General features: G+C 42.2%; 1 protein-coding gene across 1 annotated transcript in view; it reads left to right on the top strand.

Annotated features, from left to right (window-relative positions):
* sf3a2 (splicing factor 3a, subunit 2) overlaps window positions 1-25,300 on the top strand; it is a 31,518-nt gene extending 6,218 nt beyond the window's left edge. Inside the window, exons 2-9 of the mRNA XM_072243809.1 lie at window positions 321-479; window positions 573-644; window positions 5,521-5,567; window positions 7,807-7,916; window positions 11,434-11,483; window positions 12,907-13,047; window positions 13,920-13,988; window positions 24,250-25,300. Coding sequence (XP_072099910.1) covers window positions 354-479; window positions 573-644; window positions 5,521-5,567; window positions 7,807-7,916; window positions 11,434-11,483; window positions 12,907-13,047; window positions 13,920-13,988; window positions 24,250-25,158 — 1,524 coding nt within the window. The 5' untranslated portion in view covers window positions 321-353 and the 3' untranslated portion in view covers window positions 25,159-25,300. The remainder of the gene's footprint in view (window positions 1-320; window positions 480-572; window positions 645-5,520; window positions 5,568-7,806; window positions 7,917-11,433; window positions 11,484-12,906; window positions 13,048-13,919; window positions 13,989-24,249) is intronic.
* The last annotated feature ends 934 nt before the right edge of the window (window positions 25,301-26,234 follow it).

Raw genomic sequence — 26,234 nt, 5'->3', positions numbered from 1 at the left:
TTGGGTCAGTTGGTTCTGAGTGACTTTGCCACGTCTGAATTTGATGGCTGGTAATCCAGCCAATTTTATTGTTTCTCTGAACATAATGACAATACGATTGAGCATCTTTCTGGTGCATTTCAGAGATCATTTAAGAATCAGACACATGGGCCTCTGAGATGATCAAGGTTACCAAATATCCTCCATGATTTCACTGCTGTGGTCACCATACCAGCATTTGAGATTCATGATGAGCTCTAAAATAACTTCCAATAAATGTTTCCTTGCAGACAACAAAACATGCTTATATATCTGCATCTTTTGTTTTTAAAATCTTTCAGGTTTTCGATTAAGATAAAGTTCATCGAATAACCATGGATTTTCAACATCGAGCAGGAGGAAAAACAGGGAGCGGAGGAGTTGCTTCCTCTTCCGAAAGTAATCGAGATCGAAGAGAACGGCTGAGACAGTTAGCATTGGAAACTATTGACATAAATAAGGTTAAACTTTGATTGTTGTGATCTGTATATTTGATTTCATTTTATTCTTTCATGTAGTTCATTATAAATTATGTTCTTATTTTAATTTTGTAGGATCCTTATTTTATGAAAAATCACTTGGGTTCTTACGAATGTAAACTTTGTTTAACTCTTCACAACAATGAGGTAAGTTTAAAATATTTTTGATGGTTCTGTTGTAAGCTGAAACTGTCAGGGCTGGAATTTAATCTCGTCTCTAGGTAGTTATTGAGTCGGTACTGATCTTTACGTTTTTATGCCTGACTATGCAGAATGTTAAAAATATTTATTATTTAAAAATTCTTTATTATTGTTTAGAGAGGGAACAGGCCCTTGTGGCTCAACAAGCCTGCACTGCTGAATTACACCCACATGATCAATTAACCTACTAACCCATGGGTCTTTGGAATGTGAGAGGAAACTGGAGCACTCAGACAGAATGTACAAACTCCTTACGGACAGTTTCAGAATTGAACCCAGGGTGCTTGCACATTAATAGTGCTATATGAGTGGGATTGAGGGGGATAATAAATTGGCCATGACTGAATGTGGGATCAGAGCTGTTAGGGTGAATAGCCTAATTCTGCTCCTTTGCCTTATGGCTAACTGCTACACTGCCATGTCACTCTGAATATGAAAAGCATTGCAATGAGTTCCAACATTCTCCTACCAATCCCCTCCTGTTTCCTTTTATCCTAAGATGCATTATTATTGGAATAAAGTCTGTGCCAATAACTTTTAGGCTAGTGCATGAAATTGAATATTTTAGGAGTCAAGTATTGTAGTATTGTTTTCAGTCTCTTGTGGGTGACATTTTATCGAGTAACAGGTCCTTTGGTATGCTGAGTTTGGACTATCAAGCATCAAGTTACACCAATCCATTTAGTCTATTGAGTCTGTTCCACTATTCCATCATGACTGATTTATTATCCCTCTCAGCCCCATACTCCTGCCTTCTCTCCTAACCTCTTACAACCTGACTAATCATAGACCTATAAATATCTGTTGGATAGTATAGTGACTGTTAGCATCACAGACTGGTATGGAAACACCAATGCCCTTGTATGGAAAATCCTAGAAAATGTAGATACAGCCCAGTTTATCATGAGCAAAGCCCTCCCCCATCTACACGGAGCACTGTTGCGGGAAAGCAACATAAATCATCAGATATTCCACCACCCAGGCCGTGCTTTCTGCTCGCTGATGCCATCAGAAAGTAAGTACTCAGGACTCACACCATGAGGTTCAGGAACAGTTATTACCCCTCAACCATCAGGCTCTTGAACCAGTGAGGAAAACTTCATTCAACTTTACTCACCTTATCACTGAACGGTTCCCACAACCTATGGACTTCATCTCTTGTTCTCCATATTTATTGCTACGTTTTTTCTCTTTCGTATTTGCACAGTTTTGTCTTTTACACGTTGGTCGTTTGCCTACCCTGTGGGGTGGGGTCTTTCATTGTTTCTATTACATTTCTTAGATTACTGAATATGCCCACAAAACAAATCTCAGGGGTGTATATGGTGACATATATGCATTTTGATAATAAATATGCTTTGAACTTTGAACTGTCAACCTCTGCTTTAAATATGCCAAATGGCTTCACCTTCAGAGCCGTCAGTGTCAATGAATTCAATAGATTCACCACCCTCTAGCTATAGAAATTGCTCTTCATTTCTGTTTTAAAGGGACATCCTTTTATTCTGAGACTGTGCCCTCTGGTCCTCGACTCTCCCTCAATGGGAAAGATCCTCTCCATATCGACCCCCATTTTATTTTCCTTAGAGTCAACTCTTCCTGGATGCTACTACTTCTCTTTGTACTAGTAGTGATTTGCATTTACAAGATGCTATTACCTTGGGATTTTGGAGCAGAAAGATGAAAGCAGCATGTTATGAGGGGTGGGGGTACATTCAAATGTCAGACAGCATCAGCTGGCATCATTGAACCCAGCTACTGCAGGTGTGAAGTGACACCTCTACTGGCAGGACCCCGATTTGCCTCAAATCATGACAAGTTCAACACAACACTAAATTCATGTTGTTCTAGATTTTAGAAATAACAGTTAACTGGATAAGGTAGCAGACACCAACAGAATCAACAAACTCATTCGTAAGGCCCGTGATGTTGTGGGGATGGAACTGGACTCTCTGACGGTGGTGTCTGAAAAGAGGATGCTGTCTAAGTTGCATGCCATCTTGGTCAATGTCTCCCATCCACTACATAATGGACTGGGTGGGCACAGGAGTACATTCAGCCGGAGACTCATTCCTCCGAGATGCAGCACAGAGCGTCATAGGAAGTCATTCCTGCCTGTGGCCATCAAACTTTACAACTCCTCCCTTGGAGGGTTGGACACCCTGTGCCGATAGGCTGGTCCTGGACTTATTTCATAATTTACTGGCATAATTTACATATTACTATTTATTATTTATGGTGCAACTGTAACAAAAACCAATTTCCCCCGGGATCAATAAAGTATGACTATGACTATAAATAAACCCTGTTAGTTGTTTTAATTGAAAGTTAACAATATGAACAGAGTTAATGAAATGGTTACTTCGGGGGTTAGTGTTTATAATTTGTGAAGTATTGACATAAATATTTTATCATCACATATATCCCTTTCGAGAATTTTGAAACTTTTTTTGGAGAGCTGATATATTTGATTTTAGTTGAGATGAAGTCATTGCAAGTATAGAGTAAAAATTGACAATACTGGAAATACTTAGGCCAAATAGCATCTGTGGAGAGAAAAATTGTTTGTTTCAGACTGTCGACCTTTCTTAGAAATTGTGGAAGTTCTAAGCGGCAGAGGCAGGGAGGAGAAGAGAGAATAGAACAGGATGAAAGGAAGAAAGATTAAACAAGCAAAGGACAATAGTGCAGATGAAAGAGCATGGTGAACAGGAACAGATGTCTGGAGGAGATGTAAATGCAGAATTATCTGAAATTGCCAAAGGAATGTGGAGCGAATGCTAGAAATTGGAAATAAAAATGCCAGAAATGCTGGTTTATCTCTTAACTGTTGAGCTCAGCCTTGGGCCTGAAAGGCTGTACTCTTGTCTTGTTGAGAGACAGGATGCTGTTTACATTAAATTTTGTTGGAACACCGTAGGAAGCTGAAGGCAGGTTGGGAGTGAGTTGAAAATTAAAATGGCAAACGAGCCAAAGCTCATGGTCACCCTTGTGGACTGATTGCAGCTATTCAATAAAACGTACATCTTGTCTCTCTTCAGTTTTTCCAGTATAGAAAAAACTGGATCATGAGCAGCAAAACAGTGTACTAAACCAAAATTAGTACAAGTAAATTACTGCTTCATGTTTAAGGATTGTTTGGGGCCTTGAGAGTTGGTAAAAGGTCTTGTATCCCACAATTGCACACTAAGATACCATGAGAAAGGGAATTCCTAGAGGAAAGGCTGACTTGAAAAGATAAAAAGAACTGGGGAACAATCTAGTGTTCCTGGTTCAGCCACTGTTATATCAGTGAGACCCGAAATAAATTAGGGGGCTGCTATATTGAGCACCTCTGCTCCATTCACAACAGATTTCACGGGGGCCAACTGTTTTAAATTCCACTCCCCATTCCCATTCTGACGTGTTGGCATGTAGCCTGCTCTACTGTAATGATGAGGCCATGCGCAGGTTGGAGTAGTAATACCTCATATTCTGACTGGGTAGCTTCCAACCTGACAGCATGAATATTGATTTCTCTAACTTCCAGAAATGTTTCCCCTCTCCCCCTTCCCTCTTTTTCCATTCCTCATCAAGCTCCCTTCTTGTTTCTTCTCACCTGCCTATCTTTTATTGGTGTCCCTCCTCCTTCCTTTTCTCCCATGGTCCACTTTTCTCTCCTTTCAGATTCCTCTTTTTTCAGCCCTTTATCTTTTCAACCTATCACTTCTGAGCTTCTCACTTCATCCCTCTTCTCCACCCCCCACCACCTGGCTTCACCTTCCAGCTTGTATCCCTCCTCCTCCCTCCAATTCCTTATTCTGGCTTCTTTCCCCATCCTTTCCAGTCCTGATAAATGGTCTCAGCTTGAAACACTGACTCTTTATTCCTCTCCACTGGTGCTGCAGAATTTACTTATGAAGCGGGGTGAAGGTATATCTGCTGGTTTTATCAATTGGCCATGTAACAAATTGCAGAATCTCATCCGTTGAAAAGTGAAAGCATGGGGATTTGTTTCCTGGTTCTGTGAATTTGGGAATGAGGGAGGGGAGAGGAGGGACAGAGGTCCAAATGGAAGTGTGGAAATAAAATGGAGTTATAGAAATGTTGGCATTCATTTCTAGAGGAATAGAGTATAGGAGCAGGGATGTGATGTTGAGGCTCTATAAGGCGCTGGTGAGACCTCACTTGGAGTACTGTGGGCAGTTTTGGTCTCCTTATTTAAGAAAGGATGTGCTGACGTTGGAGAGGGTACAGAGAAGATTCACTAGAATGATTCCGGGAATGAGAGGGTTAACATATGAGGAACGTTTGTCCACTCTTGGACTGTTTTCTTTGGAGTTTAGAAGAATGAGGGGAGACCTCATAGAAACATTTCGAATGTTGAAAGGCATGGACAGAGTGGATGTGGCCAAGTTGTTTCCCATGATGGGGCAGTCTAGTACGAGAGGGCATGACTTAAGGATTGAAGGGCGCCCATTCAGAACAGAAATGCAAAGAAATTTTTTTAGTCAGAGGGTGGTGAATCTATGGAATTTGTTGCCACGGGCAGCAGTGGAGGACAAGTCATTGGGTGTATTTAAGGCAGAGATTGATAGGTATCTGTGTAGCCAGGGCATCAAAGGTTATGGTGAGAAGGTGGGGGAGTGGGACTAAATGGGAGAAAGTGGATCAGCTCATGATAAAATGGCAGAGCAGACTCGATGGGCCGAATGGCCGACTTCTGCTCCTTTGTCTTATGGTCTTAAGTGTAGAGGCAGAAAAGTAATTAAAACATTTTTGCAACAAACATGTTTGCATAATTGGATTCCCTGGTATAATTGATTTAATTTTTTTTCTTTAGGGGAGTTACTTGGCACACACACAAGGGAAAAAGCACCAGACTAATCTGTAAGTGTGTAAATATACTGGATGTGAAATCAATCTGAGCTTGTACATTTAATGTTTTAAAAGAAAACATGCTTTTTCTTTCTGAAATAAATGTAATTATGAGTGCTCCTCCATCCAGTTATGAAATGCTATTTCTACTGCACTTGTGTAATGCCTTCAAGCTGAATACAGGGTCTTGAGTGTAAATTTTGCAGAGGGTGGGTGAAGAAAGACTGGTTTTCTTTTCAAATAGTTTCCAGAGAAATATTTTGACAGATATAACTGAGTTATGTATCATAACTAAAGCATATAATAAAGGTGCCAGCATTAGATCGGTGACGGTAAGGGCAGCTTGCAGCCTCATACTCTGGTGAGATAGAGACATGCCTGTCTCAGCATGTGAAGTCAGCTCTGGCAGACTGGGCGAATGAGATCCAGGAGGGCAGTTCTGCAATGCTTTGTGGAAAGTGAAAGGTATGATGAGGCACAGAAGTGGTCATAGTCATCCACTGCAACCAAGGAAGACGGCAGTTGTGTTGGTTATTTGTACCACTGGACTAGACTTCTGAGAGTGGAACTGCCCCAGTGCAATGCCTTTTCCACCTTTAAAAACTCCCCTGCACAGGTTCCTGTCATTTTCAGATATAAGAGATATCCACCATCATAAATAAAGCACATAATGAAAGTGTCGGCATTAGATCATGGGAGTTGAAGTTATGTATGAAAAATGCATTTTCCTCTGGTTTTTATCTTCAATTCTTAGAGTACCAATGTTGCAGCTGTCGTAAATAGAAAACAATAGCAAGAATAAAGTTTTAGGTTCATAGAAATTAATTTTATCTATAAGAAAATACAGCATATGTGTCATTCTCTTTAGTTACTATTATAGATAGTTAGTAGTTTATTTAACTAGTTTGAAGTGCCGTATTGTCCCATCTTTTATTCTCTACCCCTTGAAACAGCAATTCCTTTGATAATGACACTAACATCAAAGCTTTGCATGAGGAATCCGTATCCTTGGATACTAATGCCTTGTATTCTGTTACTGCACATTTCCGTTTTTGCATTACGTGGCCACTCCATGCACTGGAGATACAATAGAGACTTTAACGGTATCACGTCTGCTTGGCACTTTCCCCAACCATAATTCCCCTCTCCCTGCACCCTCCCACTCTCAGTCGAGAATAGAAACCCATATCAAAATCAGGTTGATCATCAACTCATATATATATATATATACCTAAGATTTTTGTACAATAATGTATGTGCCAACCTTCTGAGCCCCTCCTTATAAAAATTTAGCTGTTATATTGCAATATTGCACAGTTCTGGTCAACAATTAACAAATACTGAAATAAATGACTGTAATAATGCTACTTTAACTAGATTTCCCAGATCAGCTGTCAATGGAATATTGATTAATCCAGCATATACAAGCTGTATACAACAGAAAAATCATTGAATGTTAGAACACTACAGCACAAAAACAGGCCCTCTGGCCCCTGTAGTCCTTACTGAACCATTAATCTGCTTAATCCCATTGACCTAGTCCCTTCATACTCCACATCCATTTGCACAGACAGCTTGTTTCACACTCTTACCACCCTCTTGACTGAAGAAATTCCCCCTCAGTTTGCCCTTAAACATTAACCCACGACTTAGTTTAATCCAGCTCCAGTGGAAAAAGCCTGCTTGCATTTACCCTGTCTGTACCTTTCATAATTATGAAATCTCCCCTTAATCCAAGTCAAAAAGGTGGTTGTTGTTCCTTTCCATGCCTTGGGGCGGCATTTTTGCCATTTCCTTAGCATTTGTCTTGCTTTTTTACGAAGCTGAATTGCTATCTCAACACTCAACCCAGCACAGATGGAAAGTTTGCAAGGAGCTGGCAGGAAATGAACCTGGGACCATTCGCCTTGAAGTCCATGGCTGATGCCACTACACCACCCGCTGGCTATGTTCAAAAGGTGATGCCTCAAAAACAATGAGGACTCCCACTAGCTAGGGGCATGCCCTCTTCTCACTACAGGTACCACCCTCAGAGAGGAGGTATAGTAATGTGCAAAAGTCTTAGGCACATAGGTGGCTAGGATAAATGTCACAGGCTCAATGCAGAAATGAGATAATATACTACATGCATATGCAACTGCTGGGTGGGTGTACATTGCCTTGGGAATTGCTTTTTGGCCATTAAGAGGATGAAATTTGTAAAGGTATCACAATTCCCTGCAGAGTGATCTATTCAATGGTTTGAATACAGGGCCCGGCGAGCAGCAAAAGAAGCAAAGGAATCACCAGCACAGCCTGCCCCTGAGAAGGTTAAAGTGGAGGTGAAGAAATTTGTGAAAATTGGTCGGCCTGGTTATAAAGGTATAAGCGACGTTATGGGCCATTTTGGCAATTGCTTTTTTTTTATAAAAACAAAAATTTGTAAATTGGGACATGGAAAACATGATTTCAAGTTACTAATATTTAATAACTTTAATACACCACAGGATTAGGCCCTTTGGTTCATAATGTTGTGCTGATCTTCTGTATCTACCTGCACCCAGTCCGAACCCTTCCAGAACAGGCCCTTTGATGCAGAGTTGTTCCAAACCAAATTGGTGATCAAGTACCCAAATTAACCAATCCCTTCTGCTTACACAATTTCCATATCCTCCATTCCTGCACATTCATGTGCCTATCCAAGAACCTCTTTACTGCCTCTATTGTATTTGCCTCCTCCACCACCGCCGCCACTCCCGGCAGTGCTTTCTACGCACCCACCACTCTGAGAAACAACTTGTCTCACACATCTCTTTTGATTGTAATCTTCTCACCTTAAATGTATGTCCTCTGGTATCAGACATTTTAACCCTGGGAAAAAGATAATGTCTACCTACTCTATATACACCTTTCAATCTTATGAATCTCTCAGCTCTCCCCTCAGCCTTTGGTGCTCCAGAGAAAACAACCCAAATTTGTCTGACCTCTCCTTATAACACATGCCGTCTAGTCCAGGCGAATTCTTGGTAAAACGCTTCTGCATTCGATCTCTAGATCCTCATGTTAAGAGTCTTGCCATTAACATTGTTCTATCCCTTTACATTTGATCTCCCAAAGTGCCACAGTTCACTTTTGGCTGGTTAAACTGCCATGTCTCCACTCATATTTGCAACTGATCTATATCCTGGTGTATCATTTGCTAGTCTTTTACACTATTCACTTTTCAAACTCTTTCCCAACTCCCTATACATTCTGCAAGACCTTCTCCCCCTTTCTAACATGTTATTAGTGTCAGTGCACAACAACCTCTGGCTACTCACCCTCTCCCCTTGAGAATATTCTACAAGTACTCCAAGACATCCTCAACCCTGGCACCCAGGAGGTAACATGCCATACTGGCACCTCCTTGGTGGCCACAATATCTACTGCATGTTCCCTCCCTAACTATTAAGTCTTCTTCTTGAGCCCATCATCCCTACTGGGGCTTAGGCCATTGACAGAGCTCACCAGAGTCCTCAGTCCTGGGTCAAAGGTTGATCAGTCCTGTCTTCAACTTTCACCGCACAACTTCATACATCTTCTAGGCAAAGATTCTTTCTCTCCCAAGGATAAGGTCTTTGGTGCTTCTTTAGGTTTGGGCTTTTGTGGGATGGGGTTGCTAGCCTCCAGCCCAACCTTTTCCCTTTCACAGCTGGGCTTGGGACCATCCATAGTAGAGTTTAACTATCAAGTCCACTATTGAATTTTCTCTGCCTGACTTTACTCTTCCAACTGGCCACAGTGCCTCTGATCTGGCTGTTGCTACTGTGCCCCATTAGGGCATCTGCATAGCAGTATCCAAATGAGTATACTGATTGCTGAGGGGAGCTGTGGGCACAGGCTATCTACTCACCTTACTTCTGCTAGTCACCCATCTGAAGCCTGTACCTTGGGGGTGACCACCTCTGTAGCAGTCTCATCTTTGAAGCCTTCAGCTTCCCAGACGATCTGGAGTATATTCAGTCTGTCAGGAGCTGGAATTCCACAGCTGTAGTCATCAGCAAAGCCTTGAGGTTCCCTGACTCCCCACATGCTGCCGAAGGAGCATTCCACTACCCTAACTATCATTCTGCCTGATACAATTTAAGGATAGACAACAAAATAAAAACCTTGCCTATGTTTTCTCACTGAAACTAGTTTTTTAAATGGCTGCTCTCACTCTCCACATTTGATCTACTTACTCCACCTCTTCACATCAAAACCCCCATTATCAAAATGGCTACTCTATCTCACCCTAATGCCTTTTTATTGGCTGCTGTTAATTAGCTTATTAACCAATCATCTATTAACTAGCAATCTGCCAGTGAGACCACGATCTGCAAGTTTATAGTCCGCACAACCTGGTGGCCGAAAGAGCCTGTACTGTGCTGTAATTGTCTAAGTTTCGAGATGTACCGCTTTTAAACTGTCTTCAAGTCTGCTCACTGCAAATTCTTCTCGCTTCCACAACTCTCACTCCAAGTCCTGGCTCCTGTTCAGTGAAACTCACCAGTCAGAATGAACCTTGATGAGCAATGAGTGAGGATGTACGTTGGTCTGGGTCGGCCATTGATGCTACTTCCTAGCTGTCATATGCAAGCTAGGACAGTACAACATGGAGAGCAAGCTATTACCCATGCAGCAGGTTCTCCCTCCATGCTGCTGATGAATCCAAAGGAAAGGCAGAGACCAATACAGTTTGGCACCTGTGCCATTGCAGGAGTTGCCAGTTAGCATTGAACTCAACATAGGACTGGGTTAGGGACTCCATATCTGGAGTTTTCCTCAGGCTTTACTCCTAAAGCCTTCCCCATGAGTGTGTATAACTGCAAGGAAACAGGGGTTTGAGATCGAAGTTTTCTCTCTCGTAGACAAGCCACCAATCACAGCTGATGAGCTTCATTTGCCTGAAGCAACTGGTTTTAAGGCGCTGGTAACGTGCCTTTGCCCCTTCTCCTGTCAGTAGAAATGGTTCCATCAAGGTTAGTAGCTAAGCCACGTGAAGACCAGGAGCTGGACTTGGTTGTCAGAGACTATTTGAGATAAATGGCATTGGGAGTATTTATAAGGTAGAGGGAGCTTTTCCTCACCTCCTCCCCGGCTATAACAATGTTAAGGAAGCTAATAATCTAATAATAAATAATATAGCTGATATAATAAATTAAAATGTTTTAACCTGGGACTTGGAGTTAAGGTAAAAGAACTCAACAGGATAAGACATTTGTATTTTGCCTTCTGCTGGTAGATCAGGGCTGCAAGGAGAGATTTTATTGTAAATTGGCATTTTTACTAAATCATAGCAATCAGTCAGGGGTGTAGAGGATGAAAGTTGCATAGAGCGAGTGGATAGCCATAGATGTTTCCCCAGGGTATAAGTAGCTAATACAAAAGGATATAATTAAGGTGATTGGAGAAAAGTATAAGGGGGGTAGTCAGAAGTAAGTTTTTATTTAAAACACAGTGTTAGATGTGTGGAACACGCTGCCATGGGTATTGGTAGAAGCAGAGGCATTAGGGTACATTTAAGACTCTTACATAGACACATGGATGAAAGTAAAATAGTGGGCTTTTGGGAGGGAAGCATTAGATTGATTTTTAAGTAAGTTAAAAGGTCAGCACTACATTGTGGCCGGAAGGGCTGGTATTGTGCTGTATTGTTCTATAATCTCTGTCAGCAAATTCCATTAGCCCTCTTAAGTTTGTGAGTATTGTGGAATTTATTAACAATCACGTGACTTTTTTTTAAGTTCATAGTAACGTTTGCAAAGTAAATTGCTGCACCATCTATTCTAGCATGTGGAGGGTAGTCAGCACTACTCTGCTTTAGCTGCGGGCTGATAACCCAGCTTAAGTATATCAAGATTTACCTTTTGTTTTATAGTGACCAAACAGAGGGATGCAGAAATGGGACAGCAAAGTCTCCTATTTCAGGTAAAATCCTTTTGTGCTCTCTTTGCATTGAAGAGTAAGTTCCATTCTCTTATTCAGTAAGCTGTGTATTCATTTTGAAGAGGATTCACTCCTGGATGCAATGTGAATCTGCCTGACTTCTATTATCTGGTATATATGTCCGCTTCCCATGCACTAACCGTGTGTTTATTATAGGCTATTATACCCATTCCAAATCCAGGTCACTGGGTGTCAGGATACTCAGTGGGCACCTTCACTCAGTGGCTACTTTATTCGATACCTCCTGTACCTGATAAAATAGCTGCTCAGTGTATGCTTGTGGTCTATTACTGCTGTAGCCCATCCAATTCAAAGTTCGATGTGTTGTGCACTCAGATGCTCTTCTGCACACCACTGTTGTAACACATGGTTATTTGAATTACAGTCATCTTTCTGTCAGCCTGAACCATTCTAACCATTTTCCTCAATAACAGGGCATTTTCACCCACAGAACTCCTGCTCACTGGATGTTTTTGTTTTGTCGCACCGTTCTCTGTAAACTCTAGAGACTGTTGTACGTGAAAATCCCAGGAGATCAACAGTTTCTGAGATGCTCAAGCCACCCTATGTGGCACTAACTATCATTCCATTATCATGAGTCACTAAGATCACATTTCTTCCCCATTCTGACGTTTGGTCTGAACAACAACTGAACCTCTTGACCATGTCTGCATGCTTTTATGCATTGAGTTGCTGCCAAATGATTGGCAGATTGGATATTTGTATTAACAAGTAGGTGTACAGGTAGATCGTGAGGATCCTTAATGATGGATGTTACCTTCTTGAGGCGCTGCCTCATATCACTGGACCTCGACTTCCAAGGTCGAGAGTGGAACTGTCCCAGTGCAATGGATTTTCAACTTTAAAAACTCTCCCACACAGGTTTCTGTTGTCATCAGAAATGACGGACAACCTATCATTCAATATGGTATATGAATATGTATTTTTGAAATGCTGGTTTAGTTACCATCCAGGCCATGTTCTGTTCTCGCTAACGTCTTCAGAAAGAAGGTACAGGAGCCTCAGGACCCACACCACCAGGTTCGGGAACAGTTCTTGCCCCTCTACCAGATGGGATAACTTCAGTCAGTTCACTCACTCCATCATAGAACTGTTCCCACAACCAATAGACTCACTTTCAAGGATTCTTCGTTTCATGTTCTCAGTATATATTGCTTATTTATTTATTATTATTTCTTTTAATTTTCCCAGCTTGTTGTCTTTTGTACCTTTGTTGATTGTCCATCTTGTTATGTGCAAACTTTCATTAATTCTTTTGTGTACCTTTGTATTTACTGTGAATGTCTGCAAGAAAATGAATCTCAGGGTTGTTTATGGGGATCAATCTGCACATTGGTAATAAATTTACTTTGAACTTCGAATAAATTCTAATTTTATCCTCTAGATTGATTATCCAGAAATTGCAGAAGGTGTAATTCCACGCCATCGGTTTATGTCTGCATATGAACAACGAATTGAACCGCCGGACAGACGCTGGCAGTACTTGTTGTTTGCAGCTGAGCCATATGAAACCATTTCTTTTAAGGTAATACACTTTTTATACTTTACGATCTCATTGAAATCTATCAAATGTTGAAGGACCTAGATACAGTGGATATGGAGAGGATGTTTCCAGTAGTGGAGGTGTCTAGGACCAGAGGGAACAGCCTCAGAATAGAAGGATGTCCCTTTCAAACAGAGATGAGGAAGTTCTTTAGTCAGAGGGTGGTGAATCTGTGGAGTTCCTTACCACAGACGGCTATGCAGACCAAACCATTGGGCGTACTTAAAGTGGAGGTTGATAGGTTCTTGATTAGTCAGGGCGTCAAAGGTTACAAGGAGGATAGTGTTGAGGGGGATAATAAATCAGCCGTGATAGAATAGCAGAGTAGAATCAATGGGCCGAATGGCGTATTTCTTCTCCTATGCCTTATGGTCTTAAATACTGTTGAATATTAAATACTAGCCTGCTACATCGAGTAATGGCAGTCATTGACTGTGTAACATTTGGGAAAACCCCCAGACTAGAAATTATACTAATAAGTAGGTGGTAGGAGTTGGTATTCCGGAGGTATTTTTAAAATGTTGATCATTTACAAAAGGGAATGAAGTGAATGAGATGAAACAGTAAATAAACAAGTCTGAACAAAATGGAGCAGTTTTAGAAAAAGTGCTGGGGCCATATTTTTCCATTTTGTTTAGTGAAGGAAAAAAATGCTAGGGTGAATGTTACATTAAGGAATGTCTGTGCTTTTATTGTCAACAACTTTGTTTCAGATTACAACTTTAATTCTATCTTCCCTACTGCACACATTTTGTTTAGACTATTGAAAAAAGGAGATAGAGCACTGAAATATCTATATTTGATAACTGTACTCAACAAGTCAAATATCTCAACACGTCTTCTATTGTCCTTAGGTACCAAGCAGAGAAATTGATAAAGTTGAGGGAAAGTTTTGGACTCACTGGAATAGAGAAACAAAGCAGGTATCTTTTTATTTACATAATCATTCCAGATCATTCTGTCTAAAGTAAACTGTCTGTATTCTTTGATTATGACTAGCTTCTTTTCAGCAAAGCGTTACTTAGATCAACAGATAATAATATTTCTGTGAAAGGTCACACAGAACTTCTTCAACAGCACAAGAGAAAGTTGAGGTCTAGAAAGCCTTTGCTCCCAGAATATTCAAGTTTATACATGAAGGTACAAATGAGGGGCAGGAATAGGCCCTCAGCTCCTCAAGCCTTAGAGATTAAATGCAGAACAGATCTCAATGAGCCTCAGCACCCAGCAGCCTACCTATTTAATACGATACCAATGACAGGAGAGATTACATTGACTAATTAACCTATACCCAGTACATCTTTAAACTGTGGGGGAAAACCAGAGCATCTAGAGGAAATCCGTGTGGTTCATGGGGAGAACGTATAAACTCCTTACAGACAGCACCAGAATTTAAATCCGAACTGCAGAACACCCCAAGCTGTATTGTGGCGCCATGTACAGCTACTGTGGTGCCCGTGTTCATGGTTGATCTGAGTAAAGCCTCAGCTCCGAATCCCTGCCTTTTGCTTATCAAAAGTCTACCCCTGCCTTCAAAATAATTAAGGACTCTGTTCCAACGCCCTTTGAGAAACAAGTCCTGAAGAATCACAACCTCCTCAGAGAATTTCACTTCATATACCATACATGATTTATATTTTTTTAATAATGATTCCTTGTTCTAAATTCTTTCACAAGTAGAAACATTTATTCCAGATCCAACCAGTCTAGATCCCTCAGTGTCTTGAGCAACACACGCACAATGCTGGAGGAACTCAGCAGGTCAGGCAGCAACTGTGGAGAGGAATAAACAGTATTTCGGGCCTCAATATCTCTATACTGTGCACATATATATAGCTAGGGAGCCTAAGAATTTTACACAGTCCTTATATGATTTAATCAAGCTGCCTCAGGCTTGTCTGAACCTCTATTAAGTGTAGACTCTCGAACCTTTTAGTACATCCCTCCTACTCTAAGTATCATTCAGTAACCCTCCTCTTAACTGCATCTGGTGTATTAACGTACTTCCTTAAAAATGGGGAATGATATTCCAGTATTGACCTTCCTACATCCCTTGTAAATGAACATAATCTCCCTACTTATGTATTTAATTTCTCTTTCAATCATTAAGATCCTTTTGTTAACTTCCCTGGCTGCCTACTAGACTTTTGTGAGGTGTTGTGAGACAGCCAGAGCACTAAATCTCTTATTGTTTACATAAAATACTTCTTTAGTTTTGCTACCAGACCGGACAATTTGACCTTGTATATTTACATTTAGAGATACGTATGGCCTCATTCCCAAAATCAGTGGTTGAAAGGTCAAAGAAATAGAGTTGATGAACAAAAACAAAGATATTCCAGATTCAGATATATTTATCACATGTACATTGAAATATATACACAGTGAAATGCATTGTTCGTGTTAACAACCAACACAACAACCTCCTTGCCTCTTCACACACTGGACAGTCCTCCAATTTCAGGTCAGGTCTTCGGGCTTCAGATGGCCAAAGCCATCAGGCTTCAACTTTCAGACTTCCGATCGATCATTGGTTTTCCCCCCTGGACTAGCCAATGACAGGACATCGAACTCCAGGCATACTGACTGACGCGACCTTGTGCCTCTTGGATCTGACTTTTGGAAGCATCGACCTGGAACAGCCCGACTTCCATCGAAGTCCTTCGGCGTCCATGTCACTGGGCCTTGAATGTGGAGCCTAGAGCTCATGTCTGACCCACCCTCCCACATCACTGTCCCTAAAGAGTGTTAAATAGGTCATCACAGTAGCATAGCAGTTAGCGTGATGCTAATATTGTTCAGAGTTAATCCTGAGTCCTCTGTAAGGAGTTTGTACATCCTCCCCATATAATGTGTGGGTTTCCTCTGGGTGCTCTGGTTTCCTCCCAGAGTCCTTAGACATACCGATTAGTAGGTTCATTGGTATTGTAATGGGCCGAGAGGGCCTATTCCACGCAGTATCTCTAATTAAAAAATATTAAATAAACTGATTCCTGACTCCCCTTTCTGTCCCCAAAACCATTCCTACGAACTTAACAAAGTTAAGTAGAGATGGTATGGTCACATAGAGCTTAGCACAACGCTTTGCAGTACCCGTGACCCAGGTTCAATTCCTGCCGCTGTCTGTAAGAAGTTCATATGTTCTCCCCCTGACCACGTGAGTTCCTCAGGGTGCTCGGATTTCCTCCCACAGTCCAAAGACGTACTGGTTTGTAGAGTAATTGGTCACTGTAAATCGTCCCGTGATTAGGCTAGCATTAAATCAGGGGATTGCTGGGCAGCGTGGCTTGAATTCTGCGCTGCATCTCAATAAACAAATAAATAAATAAATAAATAATAGTCCAGCATAGAAATGTTAAGCTCTCGAGAAGTGACAAAGTAATTTGGGGTAATTAGTAGCACTGATGTACAGAGGGATCTTGAAGCGCAAATCCATTGCTTCCTGAAAGTGGCAATACAAGTACAGTGGTGCTAGAAAGTTGATTCCTGTAAAACTTCCTCTTTCTGCATAAATGTGACCTAAAATGTGATCAGATCTTCATATAAGTTCTAAAACTAGATGAAGAGAACCCAATTAAATGAATAACGCAAAAAACATTATACCTATTAGAACATAAAACACAGAATAGTACAGTACAGTACAGGCCCTTCGGCCCACAATGTTGTGCCGACCCTCAAACCCTGCCTCCCATATAAGCCCCCCACCTTAGATTCCTCCATATACCTGTCTATTTCCTCCATATACCTGTCTATTGAGAAAACGTACTGTGCCTAGGACCAGAGGGCACAACCTCACAATAGAGGAACATCCCTTTAGAGCACAGATGGGGAATTTCTTCAGCCAAAGGATGGTGAATCTAAGGAATTCATTGCTACAGGTGACTGTGGAGACCAAGTCAATAGGTATATTTAAAGCAGAGGTTGATAGGTTCTTGATTAGTCAGGGAGCTAAAGGTTACGGGGATAAGGCAGGAGAATTGGATTGAGAGGGATAATAAATCAGCCATGATGGACTGGCAGAGTAGACTTGATGGGCTGAATGGCCTAATTCTGCTCCAATGTCCTATGGTCTAAAAATGATCCAATGTTCCATGTATTTGTTGGAAAAAGTATGTGAACCTTTCAGTAACTGGTGTGACCGCCTTATAGTCATGGTCATACTTTATTGATCCCGGGGGAAATTGGTTTTCGTTACAGTTGCACCATAAGTAATAAATAGTAATAGAACCATAAATAGTTAAATAGTAATATGTAAATTATGCCAGTAAATTATGAAATAAGCCCAGGACCAGCCTATTGGCTCAGGGTGTCTGACCCTCCAAGGGAGGAGTTGTAAAGTTTGATGGCCACAGGTAGGAATGACTTCCTATGATGCTCTGTGCTGCATCTTGCTGGAATGAGTCTCTAGCTGAATGTACTCCTGTGCCCACCCAGTACATTATGTAGTGTATGGGAGACATTGACCAAGATGGCATGCAACTTGGACAGCATCCTCTTTTCAGACACCACCATCAGAGAGTCCAGTTCCATCCCCACAACATCACTGGCCTTACGAATGAGTTTGTTGATTCTGTTGGTGTCTGCTGCCCTCAGCCTGCTGCCCCAGCACACAACAGCAAACATGATAGCACTGGCCACCACAGACACCACAGACTACAGCAATAACTTCAACCAAATGTTTCCAGTAACTTGATCAGTCCTGCACATCAGCTTGGAGGAATTTTAGGCCTTTCCTCGTTACAAAACTACTTCAACTCTGGGATGTTAGTGGGCTTCCTTGCATGAACTGCTGGCTTCAGGTCCTTACACAATATTTCTATAGGATTAAGGTCAGGACTTTAACTCAGCCATTCCAAACACAAATTTTCTTCTTCTTAAACCATTCTGTTGTTGATTTACGCTTGTCTTTCGGAACATTGTCTTGCTGCATTTTCCAACTTCTATTAAGCTTTAGGTGACAGACTGCTACCCTGACATTCTCCTGTAAAATGTCTTGATTCAATTTTGAATTCACTGTTCCCTCAATGATTGCAAGCTGTCCAGGCCCTGAGGCAGCAAACAGCCCCAAACCATGATGTTCCTTCCACCATGCTTCACACTTGGGATGAGGTTTTGGTGTTGGGTGTGCATTGCCCTTTTTCCTCCAAACATAATAATGTGCATTTCTGCCAAAAAGTACAACTTTTATTTCAGCTGTCCACAGAACATTGTTCCAGAGGTGTTGTAGAACATCCAGGTGGTCTTTTGCAAACTCGAGACCTGCCGCAATATGTTTTTCTTGGAGAGCAGTGGTTTCCTCCGTGGTGTCCTTCCACAAACACCATTCTTCTTCAGTGTTTTTCTTATAGTGGACACATGGACAAAGACTTTAGCAAGTTCTAGAGATTTCTGCAAGTCTTATGGGTTCTTTTTCACCTCTTGGTGTGATCTTTGTCTCTCCTAGGGACAGTAGCAACAGTACTGAGTTTTCTCCATTTGTAGACAATTACTCTTACTGTGGACTGATGAACACTCAGGTCTTTAGAAATGTTTTTGTAACCTGTTCCAGCTTCATGCGTCTCTACAATTCTTCTTGTAAGGTCCTCTGAAAGTTGTTTTGATCCAGGCATGGTGCACATAAACAGATCTTTCTTGAGAAGAGCAGGCCTTATCAGTAACCTGATTTAGTGTGTTATTTTATAGGGCAGGGCACTTCTACAACCGACACCTCCAATCCCATCTCATTGATTGGAACACCTGACTCCAAATAGCTTTTGTAGAAGGCATTACCCCAGACGTTCACATACTTTTCCCAACAAATACATGTAATATTGGATCATTTTTCTCAATAACTAAATGAACAAGTATCATGTTTTTGTGTTTATTTAATTGGGTTCTCCCTATAGAGTTTCAGGATTTATGTAAAGATCTGATCACATTTTAGGTCATATTTATGCAGAAATAGAGAAAATTCTACGGGGTTCACAAACCTGGGACCACTGTAGATGGGGTGGTAGAAAATGCACATAGCATAACTTGCCTTCATCGATGGGGTGTTGGGATAAAATTCAGTAGGCCATGTTGTAGCTGTGTAATGCTTACATTTGGAGTATTGTGTACAGTTCTGGTCAATACATTGCAGGATGATTCCTGGAATGAAAGAATTGACATATGGGGAACGTTTGGTGGCTCTGGGACTGTGCTTGCTGGAGTTTAGAAGGATGAACGGGGATCTCATTGAAACCTATCAGGTGTTGAGATGCCTGGATGAATTGGATCTTGAGGATGTTTTTATGGTGGGGGTTTCTGGAACCTGAGAGCACAGCCTCAGAATTGAGGGGCATCCATTTGGAACAGAAACTAGAAGGAATTTCTTTAGCCAGAGTACGGTGAATCTGTGGAATTCATTGCCACAGGCGGCTATGGAGGCTAAGTTGTTGGGCGTATTTAGGGCAGAGGTTGATCGGTTCTTGATTAGTAAAGGTGTCAATGGTTAGTGGGGAGAAGGCAGGAGAATGGGGTTGAGAGGGACAATAAATCAGCCAGGATGGAGTGGTAGAGCAGACTCGATGGGCTGAATGGCCTAATGCTGCTCCTATGTCTAATGGTCTTATAAGTAATTTGAGAGTTTAGAGTTCATGATAGTAACTGAAGCAGGTATGACAACAAAATTTCAGAGATATTTAGACAGGCACATGAACAGACTGCGAATGGAGGGATATTGACCATATGTCGGCAGATGGGATTAGTTTCAATTAGCATCATGTTCAGCACAGACCATTCCATCCTGGCTGAAGGACCTGTTTCAGTGCTATACTCAGTGGTGGCTTTGGCCACTTTATTAGGTACACCTGTCCACCTGTTCGTTAATACAAATATCAGCCAATCATGTGGCGGTAACTCAATGCATAAAAGCATGCAGACATGGTCAAGAGGTTCAGTTGTTGTTCAGACCAAACATCAGAATAGGAAAGAAATTTGATCTAAGTGGCTTTGACCATGGAATGGTCAGGGTCAGACGGGCTGGTTTGAGTATCTCAGACACTGCTGATTTCATGGGATTTTCCACACACAATAGTCTAGAATTTATAGAGAATGGTGCGAGGAACAAAAAAACATCCAGTGTGGAGCAGGTCCTTGTTAATGAGCGAGGTCAGAGGAGAATGGGCAGGCTTGGTTAAGCTGACAGTAATTCAGATAAGCCACGTGTTACAGAAGCAGTGCGCAGAGGAGCATCTCTGAATGCACAACACATGGAACCTTGGGTGGGCGGGAGCAACGGTATTGGTTATATCCAGCAATGACAGGAGAGTTTTTAAAGTGGAAAAGCTGTTGCACTGTGGAATTCCACTCTCTCAACCTAGGAAGTCCGTTTCCAGTGGTATGAGTAGTTACCACATCTCGGGTGTCCCTTGGTTGCAGTTGATAATCATAATTTCATCTGTGCCTTGTCATTTCCTTTCACTCTCTACAAATCGTTGTAAAACTGTTAGATCTGATTGTTGATCTCATCCGCACAGTCCACCAGAGGTGACTTCAGAGCAGCAGCCAGAAGGCAATGAATATACAAACAAGAAAATCTGTAGATGCTGGAAATCAAAGTAATGCACACAAAATGCTGGAGGAACTCAGCAGGTCAGGCAGCATCTATGTAAAAGAGTAACCAGTTGACAATTCCGGCTGAGACCCTTCCCTGGGACTGGAACAAAGAGATGAGAGGTCAGAGTTAACAGGTGGGAGGAGGGGAGTAAGAAGTACAAGATAGTAGATGATAGGTGAAACCAGGAAAGGTGGAGGGGTGAAAATGAGCTGGGAAGTTGATTGGTGAAATAGATAAAGGGCTGGTGAAGGGTGAATCTGTCTGGAGAGGACAGAAGGCCATGAAAGAAAGGGAAGGGGGAGGAGCACCAGAGGGGGTGATGGGCAGTAAGGATGAGAAAGGGAAATGGGAATGGTGAAGGAAGGGCAATAACCAGAAGTTCGAGAAATCACATTGCCCCCCCCCCCAACTCCACCATTACATAGACATAGAAAACCTACAGCACAATACTGGCCCTTAGGCCCATAAAGCTGTGCCGAACACGTCCTTACCTGAGAAATTACCTAGGGTTACCCATAGCCCTCTATTTTTCTCAGCTCCATATACCGGTCTAGGAGTCTCTTAAAAGACCCTATTGTATCCGTCTCCACCACCGTTGCCAGCAGCCCATTCCACGCACTCACCACTCTCTGCGTAAAAAAAAAACTTATCCCTGATATCTGTTATATTCTGCTGAGCGCCACAGTAGTGTAGCGGTTAGTGCAACACTATTATAGCTTGGGGCGTTCAGAGAGTTCAGTTCAGGCACCGTTCTGTGAAGAGTCTCTGTACGTCTTCCCCGCGGAATGCGTGGGTTTTCGCCAGGTCCTCTGGTTTCCACCCATAGCCCAAAGGCGCATCAGGTAGGTTAATTGGTTATTGTAAATTGTCCTATGATTAGGTTAGGGTTAATTGGGTTTGTTGGGGGTTGCTGCAGCATGGCTTGATGTGCTGGAGGGGCCAACTCTGCGCTGTACAACTGAATAAAAATAAATTATGGCTGATTTATTATCCTCCTGCCTTCTCCCCATAACTTTTGATCACCTTAATAATCAAGAACCTATCAACCTCCACTTTAAATATACCCAATGACTTGGCTTCCACAGTTGTCTGTGGCGATTAATTCCACAGTTTCGCCACCCTCTGGCTTAAGAAATTCCTCGTCATCTCTGTTCTAAAGGAACATCCTTTTATTCTGAGGTTGTGCCCTCTGGTCCTAGACTATTGGAAATGTCCTCTCCACATTCTTCTCAACTCCAGTGAGTGCAAGCCCAGAGCCATCAGCTCCTCAATCATTAACCCTTTCATTCTTGGGATCATTCTCATAATCCTTCTCTGGGCTCTCTCCAATGCCAGCACATCCTTTCTTAGACGAGGGGTACTAAACTCCTTACAATACTCTGAATTTGATTTGACCAATGCCTTATATAAAGCCTCATTATTATGTCTGTGGTTACATCATGGCCTGGTATGGAAACACCAATGCCGTGGAAAATGAGTGCCAAGTTGGCAAAGCTCTGTTTAGAGTTAATGGTGTCCTACTCCATTACCACCAGAAGCTAGTATGCTTAAATCTTAGTGTAGAGGAAAATGATTTACTGTTTAATATCAACTGCTGAGTTTTTGTCTGCTCACATAATCTATCTGATGGTCATTTGCAGACTCTTTCAATAGCTTTCTCATTTATTTTTGTACTGCTGATAAATTTGACTGAAACACTCACTCTCCTCACCATTATCATTAGCACAGATTCTGTACAGCTGAGGCTTCAGCACTGACCCCATTGCAATCTAGGTTAACTCCTTCTGTACTCTCCTTGGGAAAACACGATATCCTGAGGATACCTCAACTGAAGCCTAAATAGTATATTTTTTGAAGGTTTGTCTTATCCTATCACTTTTTGATGGTTTTAACTTTTCCTATTATCAGTTTGTGATTTCTACATCCAGGTTTTTCTGTAGTTGAACTATCTTTAAAATTAGGATCATTTAGGAAATTGGAATATTAGAAAGTTGGGATCAATAATTTCCCCCTCATTCAATATGTGGCTTCCCATTTTTAAGGTTTTCAGGATTAGCTTTATTTGTCACTTGTACATTGAAACATACGGTGAAGTGTTTCGTTTTGTGTCAACAGTCAACACAGTCTGAGGATGTGCTGGCGTCAGCCTGAAAGTGTCACTACACTTCTGGTGTCAACCTAGCGCGCCCGCAACTCACTAACCCTAACCCTTACACGCCTTTGGAATGTGGGTGGAATACGGAGCACCTAAAGGAAACACAGGCAGTCAGGAGAGAATGTCAGCCTCTGTACGGAATTGAACCAGTGTCACTCGCGCTATAAAGCAAGCTGCAATGCTGTCATGCCACTCTCATTTTATTAGCTTGTCTTTGCTTATTTAGAACTGGTGGCTCTGGAGTTAATTGCTGTTATACTTTTGTATCATCTAGAAATCTGGAACTAATGTCCTCCATTACCAAGAGATTCATTAATATATATCAAAAATAACTGTTCTTAATGCCTGTCCCATCCCCAGGGGCGTATTCTAAAAATGGTCTTGAAAAATAAACATTCATTTTTAATGCCTTCATTTTGCCCCTAGCTAAAGCACAGTACCTACTTAATGGATTTCAGTTTTGATGGCCAGTCTGTTGTGTACTTTGTCAGAGACTGTACTGATGAAGGTCTCAGCCTGAAACATCGGCTGTTTATTCATCTCCATAGATGCTGCCTGACCTGCTGAGATCTTCCAGCATTTTGTGTGTGTTGCTTTGGATTTTCCAGCATCTACAGAATTTCTCGTGTTTGAGAAACTTTGCACAATTTGTCTTCTTTTGCTCATTGGTTGTAGCCCAGTCTTTGTTTATATATAGTTTTCATAAATTCCATTGTACTTCTGTATTTTCCTGTGAATGTTTGCCAGAAAATGAATCTCAAGGTACTATATGTTAACCTTGATAATAAATTTACTTAAAATTTGACTTTTTAAAATCTGCTTTCTCTGTGTTATATGTTCTGTTATGTCTTTTCCTGTGTGGCGTCTTTTCGATTAATTTCAGCTCCAGTAGCTGGCTTCAATGTCACATCAGCCTACAGAATATTAAAGCAGTTATGTGATAATGGGAACAGTTTATTTTATTTGGTCCCTTTTAAACTCTCTCTAGTAATTTTTGGGTGGCAAGATAGAGATTCGTCTTTACCAAAGGGGGTGTAAGGCGCTCCTTCCCTCCGCTAGCCTGTGGGTCACCCTTGGACAGGGTGTAGCACCTGCTTAGCCCCCCGATCAGGGTCACGTGAAGCTATGGGAGTAGGTGGTGGATGGTTGTATGAGCAGCTGATGCATATTACAAGACCTGGTTATGTGACCACTGACGCTGGACAGACAAACTCTGAAGAGTATTGATAATGGCTGGGGTCACCCATCTTGTAAAGGCACTGCCCAGAAGAAGGCAGTGTCAAAGCACTTCTGTAGAAAAAATTACCAAGAACGATCATGGGCATGGAAAGACCATGATTGCCTATATTGTCATGCAACACGGTATATAACGAGCAAATAAACTAGTAATTTTGTTAACTTAATTCTGTGTTGAGATCAGTTTGACCTTCTGCGTTTTCTTCTCTCCTAGTTTTTCCTTCAGTTCCACTTCAAGATGGAGAAACCGTTACAACCCCCGACCTTGCCTATTGGACCACCTGGACTGAAGGCCAGACCCCCACCACCACCACTCATGAATGGCGTACCACCGAGGGGTCCAGTGCCACCAGAGGGAATGCCAACCCCACGGCCAGCAGCCATGCCCATGCCACCAATGCCACCAGGAGGTCCAGTGCCACCTGTCCCACCACAACTGCCACCGACTCCGCAAGGCTTGCCACCAACCCCACAAAGCATGCCCCCAACACCTCAAAACATGCCCCCAACTCCCCAAGGCATGCCCCCAACACCTCAGAACATGCCCCCAACTCCCCAAGGCATGCCCCCAACTCCCCAAGGCATGCCCCCAACATCTCAGAACATGCCCCCAACTCCTCAAGGTATGCCCCCAACTCCTCAGAACATGCCCCCAGCTCCCCAAGGCATGCCCCCAACACCTCAGAACATGCCCCCAACTCCCCAAGGTATGCCCCCAACACCTCAGAACATGCCCCCAACTCCCCAAGGCATGCCCCCGACACCTCAGAATATGCCCCCAACACCTCAGAACATGCCCCCAACTCCCCAAGGCATGCCACCAACACCTCAGAATATGCCCCCAGCTCCGCAAGGCTTGCCCCCGGCTCCCCAAGGATTACCCCCAACACCTCAAGGGCCACCTCCTACCCCACAGGGACCACCTCCAACTCCACAGGGCCCACCCCCAGCTCCGGTGTCTGCTCCAGTTTCTGCACCAGTCCCTGCTCCGGTTCCGGCACCAGTTCCTGCTCCGGTTCCACCGATGATCAGGCCTCCACTGCCCAGTGAGTCTGCACCAATAGCCACACCTCCCACCCCTCTCCCACCGCCTGGTGTTCCCCCTCCTCCTCCTACTAACTGACTTCAGTGTTTTCTAAGAATTTTTCAGCAGTGTAACTTTTGTAGATTGGTCTTTAATTGTTATTTTGGTTGTATCTAGGGTTCTTGCAAATGTAAAAAAACTTTGCAATACTTCATCATTCATTAAAAACATTTTCCAGCAACTTGTAGTGTGTGTATTATTTTATTTTCTTTATATTTTTAACGTGGCATTTTACTAGTGCAACTATTTCCAATTATTAAAATATTCTGTGTTTCAGATCTTTAGTTGTAGAACACTACAGCACAGAAACAGGCCCTTTGGCTCAGCTAGTCTGTCCTATCAAGCTACACCTTGACCAAAGCCCTCCAATCCATGTACTTACCCAAACTTCTCTTAAATATTGCAGTCAAACCCACATCCATCCACTGGCAGCTCGTTCCACACTCACAACACCGAAACAAAGATTTCCCTCATGTTCCCCTTAAACATTTCACCTTTCACTCTTAACCCATGACTTCTAGTTGTCACACCCAACCTCACAGGAAAAAAACCTGCTTGCACTTACCTAATCTATACCCCTGATAATTTTGTATACCTCTATCAAAATCTCCCCTCATTCTCCTACACTCTGGGCAATGAAGTGCGAACCTATTCAAACTTCCCCCAGAACTCAGGTCCTGGCAAAATCCTTGTAAATTTTCCCTGCACTCTTTCATCTTACTGGTATCGTTCCTGTAGGTAGGTAGCCAAAACTGCACTCCAAATTAGGCCTCACCAATGTCCTTTACAACTTCAATATAACATCCCGTCATTTAGGAAGTGTATTTGAAAAGAAACTTTTGACTATTCCATAGAAAATAGAAGATTGAGGGGGGATTTGATAGTGGTATACAAAATTATGAGGGATATAGATGGAGTAAATGGTACCTAGCTTTTTCCACTGAAGCTGGGTGAGACTAGAGCTAGAGGTTATGAGTTAAAGCTGGTAAGTGAAATGTAAGGGCAACATGAAGTGAACTTCTTCACTCAGGGTGTGTGGAACGAACCGCCAGCACAAGTGAATATGATTTCGATTTCAACATTCAAGAGGTTTGGATGGGAGGGGTAACAGGTCG

This window comes from Mobula birostris, chromosome 26 (genome assembly GCF_030028105.1).
Source record: "Mobula birostris isolate sMobBir1 chromosome 26, sMobBir1.hap1, whole genome shotgun sequence".
Lineage (NCBI taxonomy): Eukaryota > Metazoa > Chordata > Chondrichthyes > Myliobatiformes > Myliobatidae > Mobula > Mobula birostris.
The sequence above is the reverse complement of the archived record's forward strand: the minus strand, read 5'-3'. Positions and strand labels throughout refer to the sequence as shown.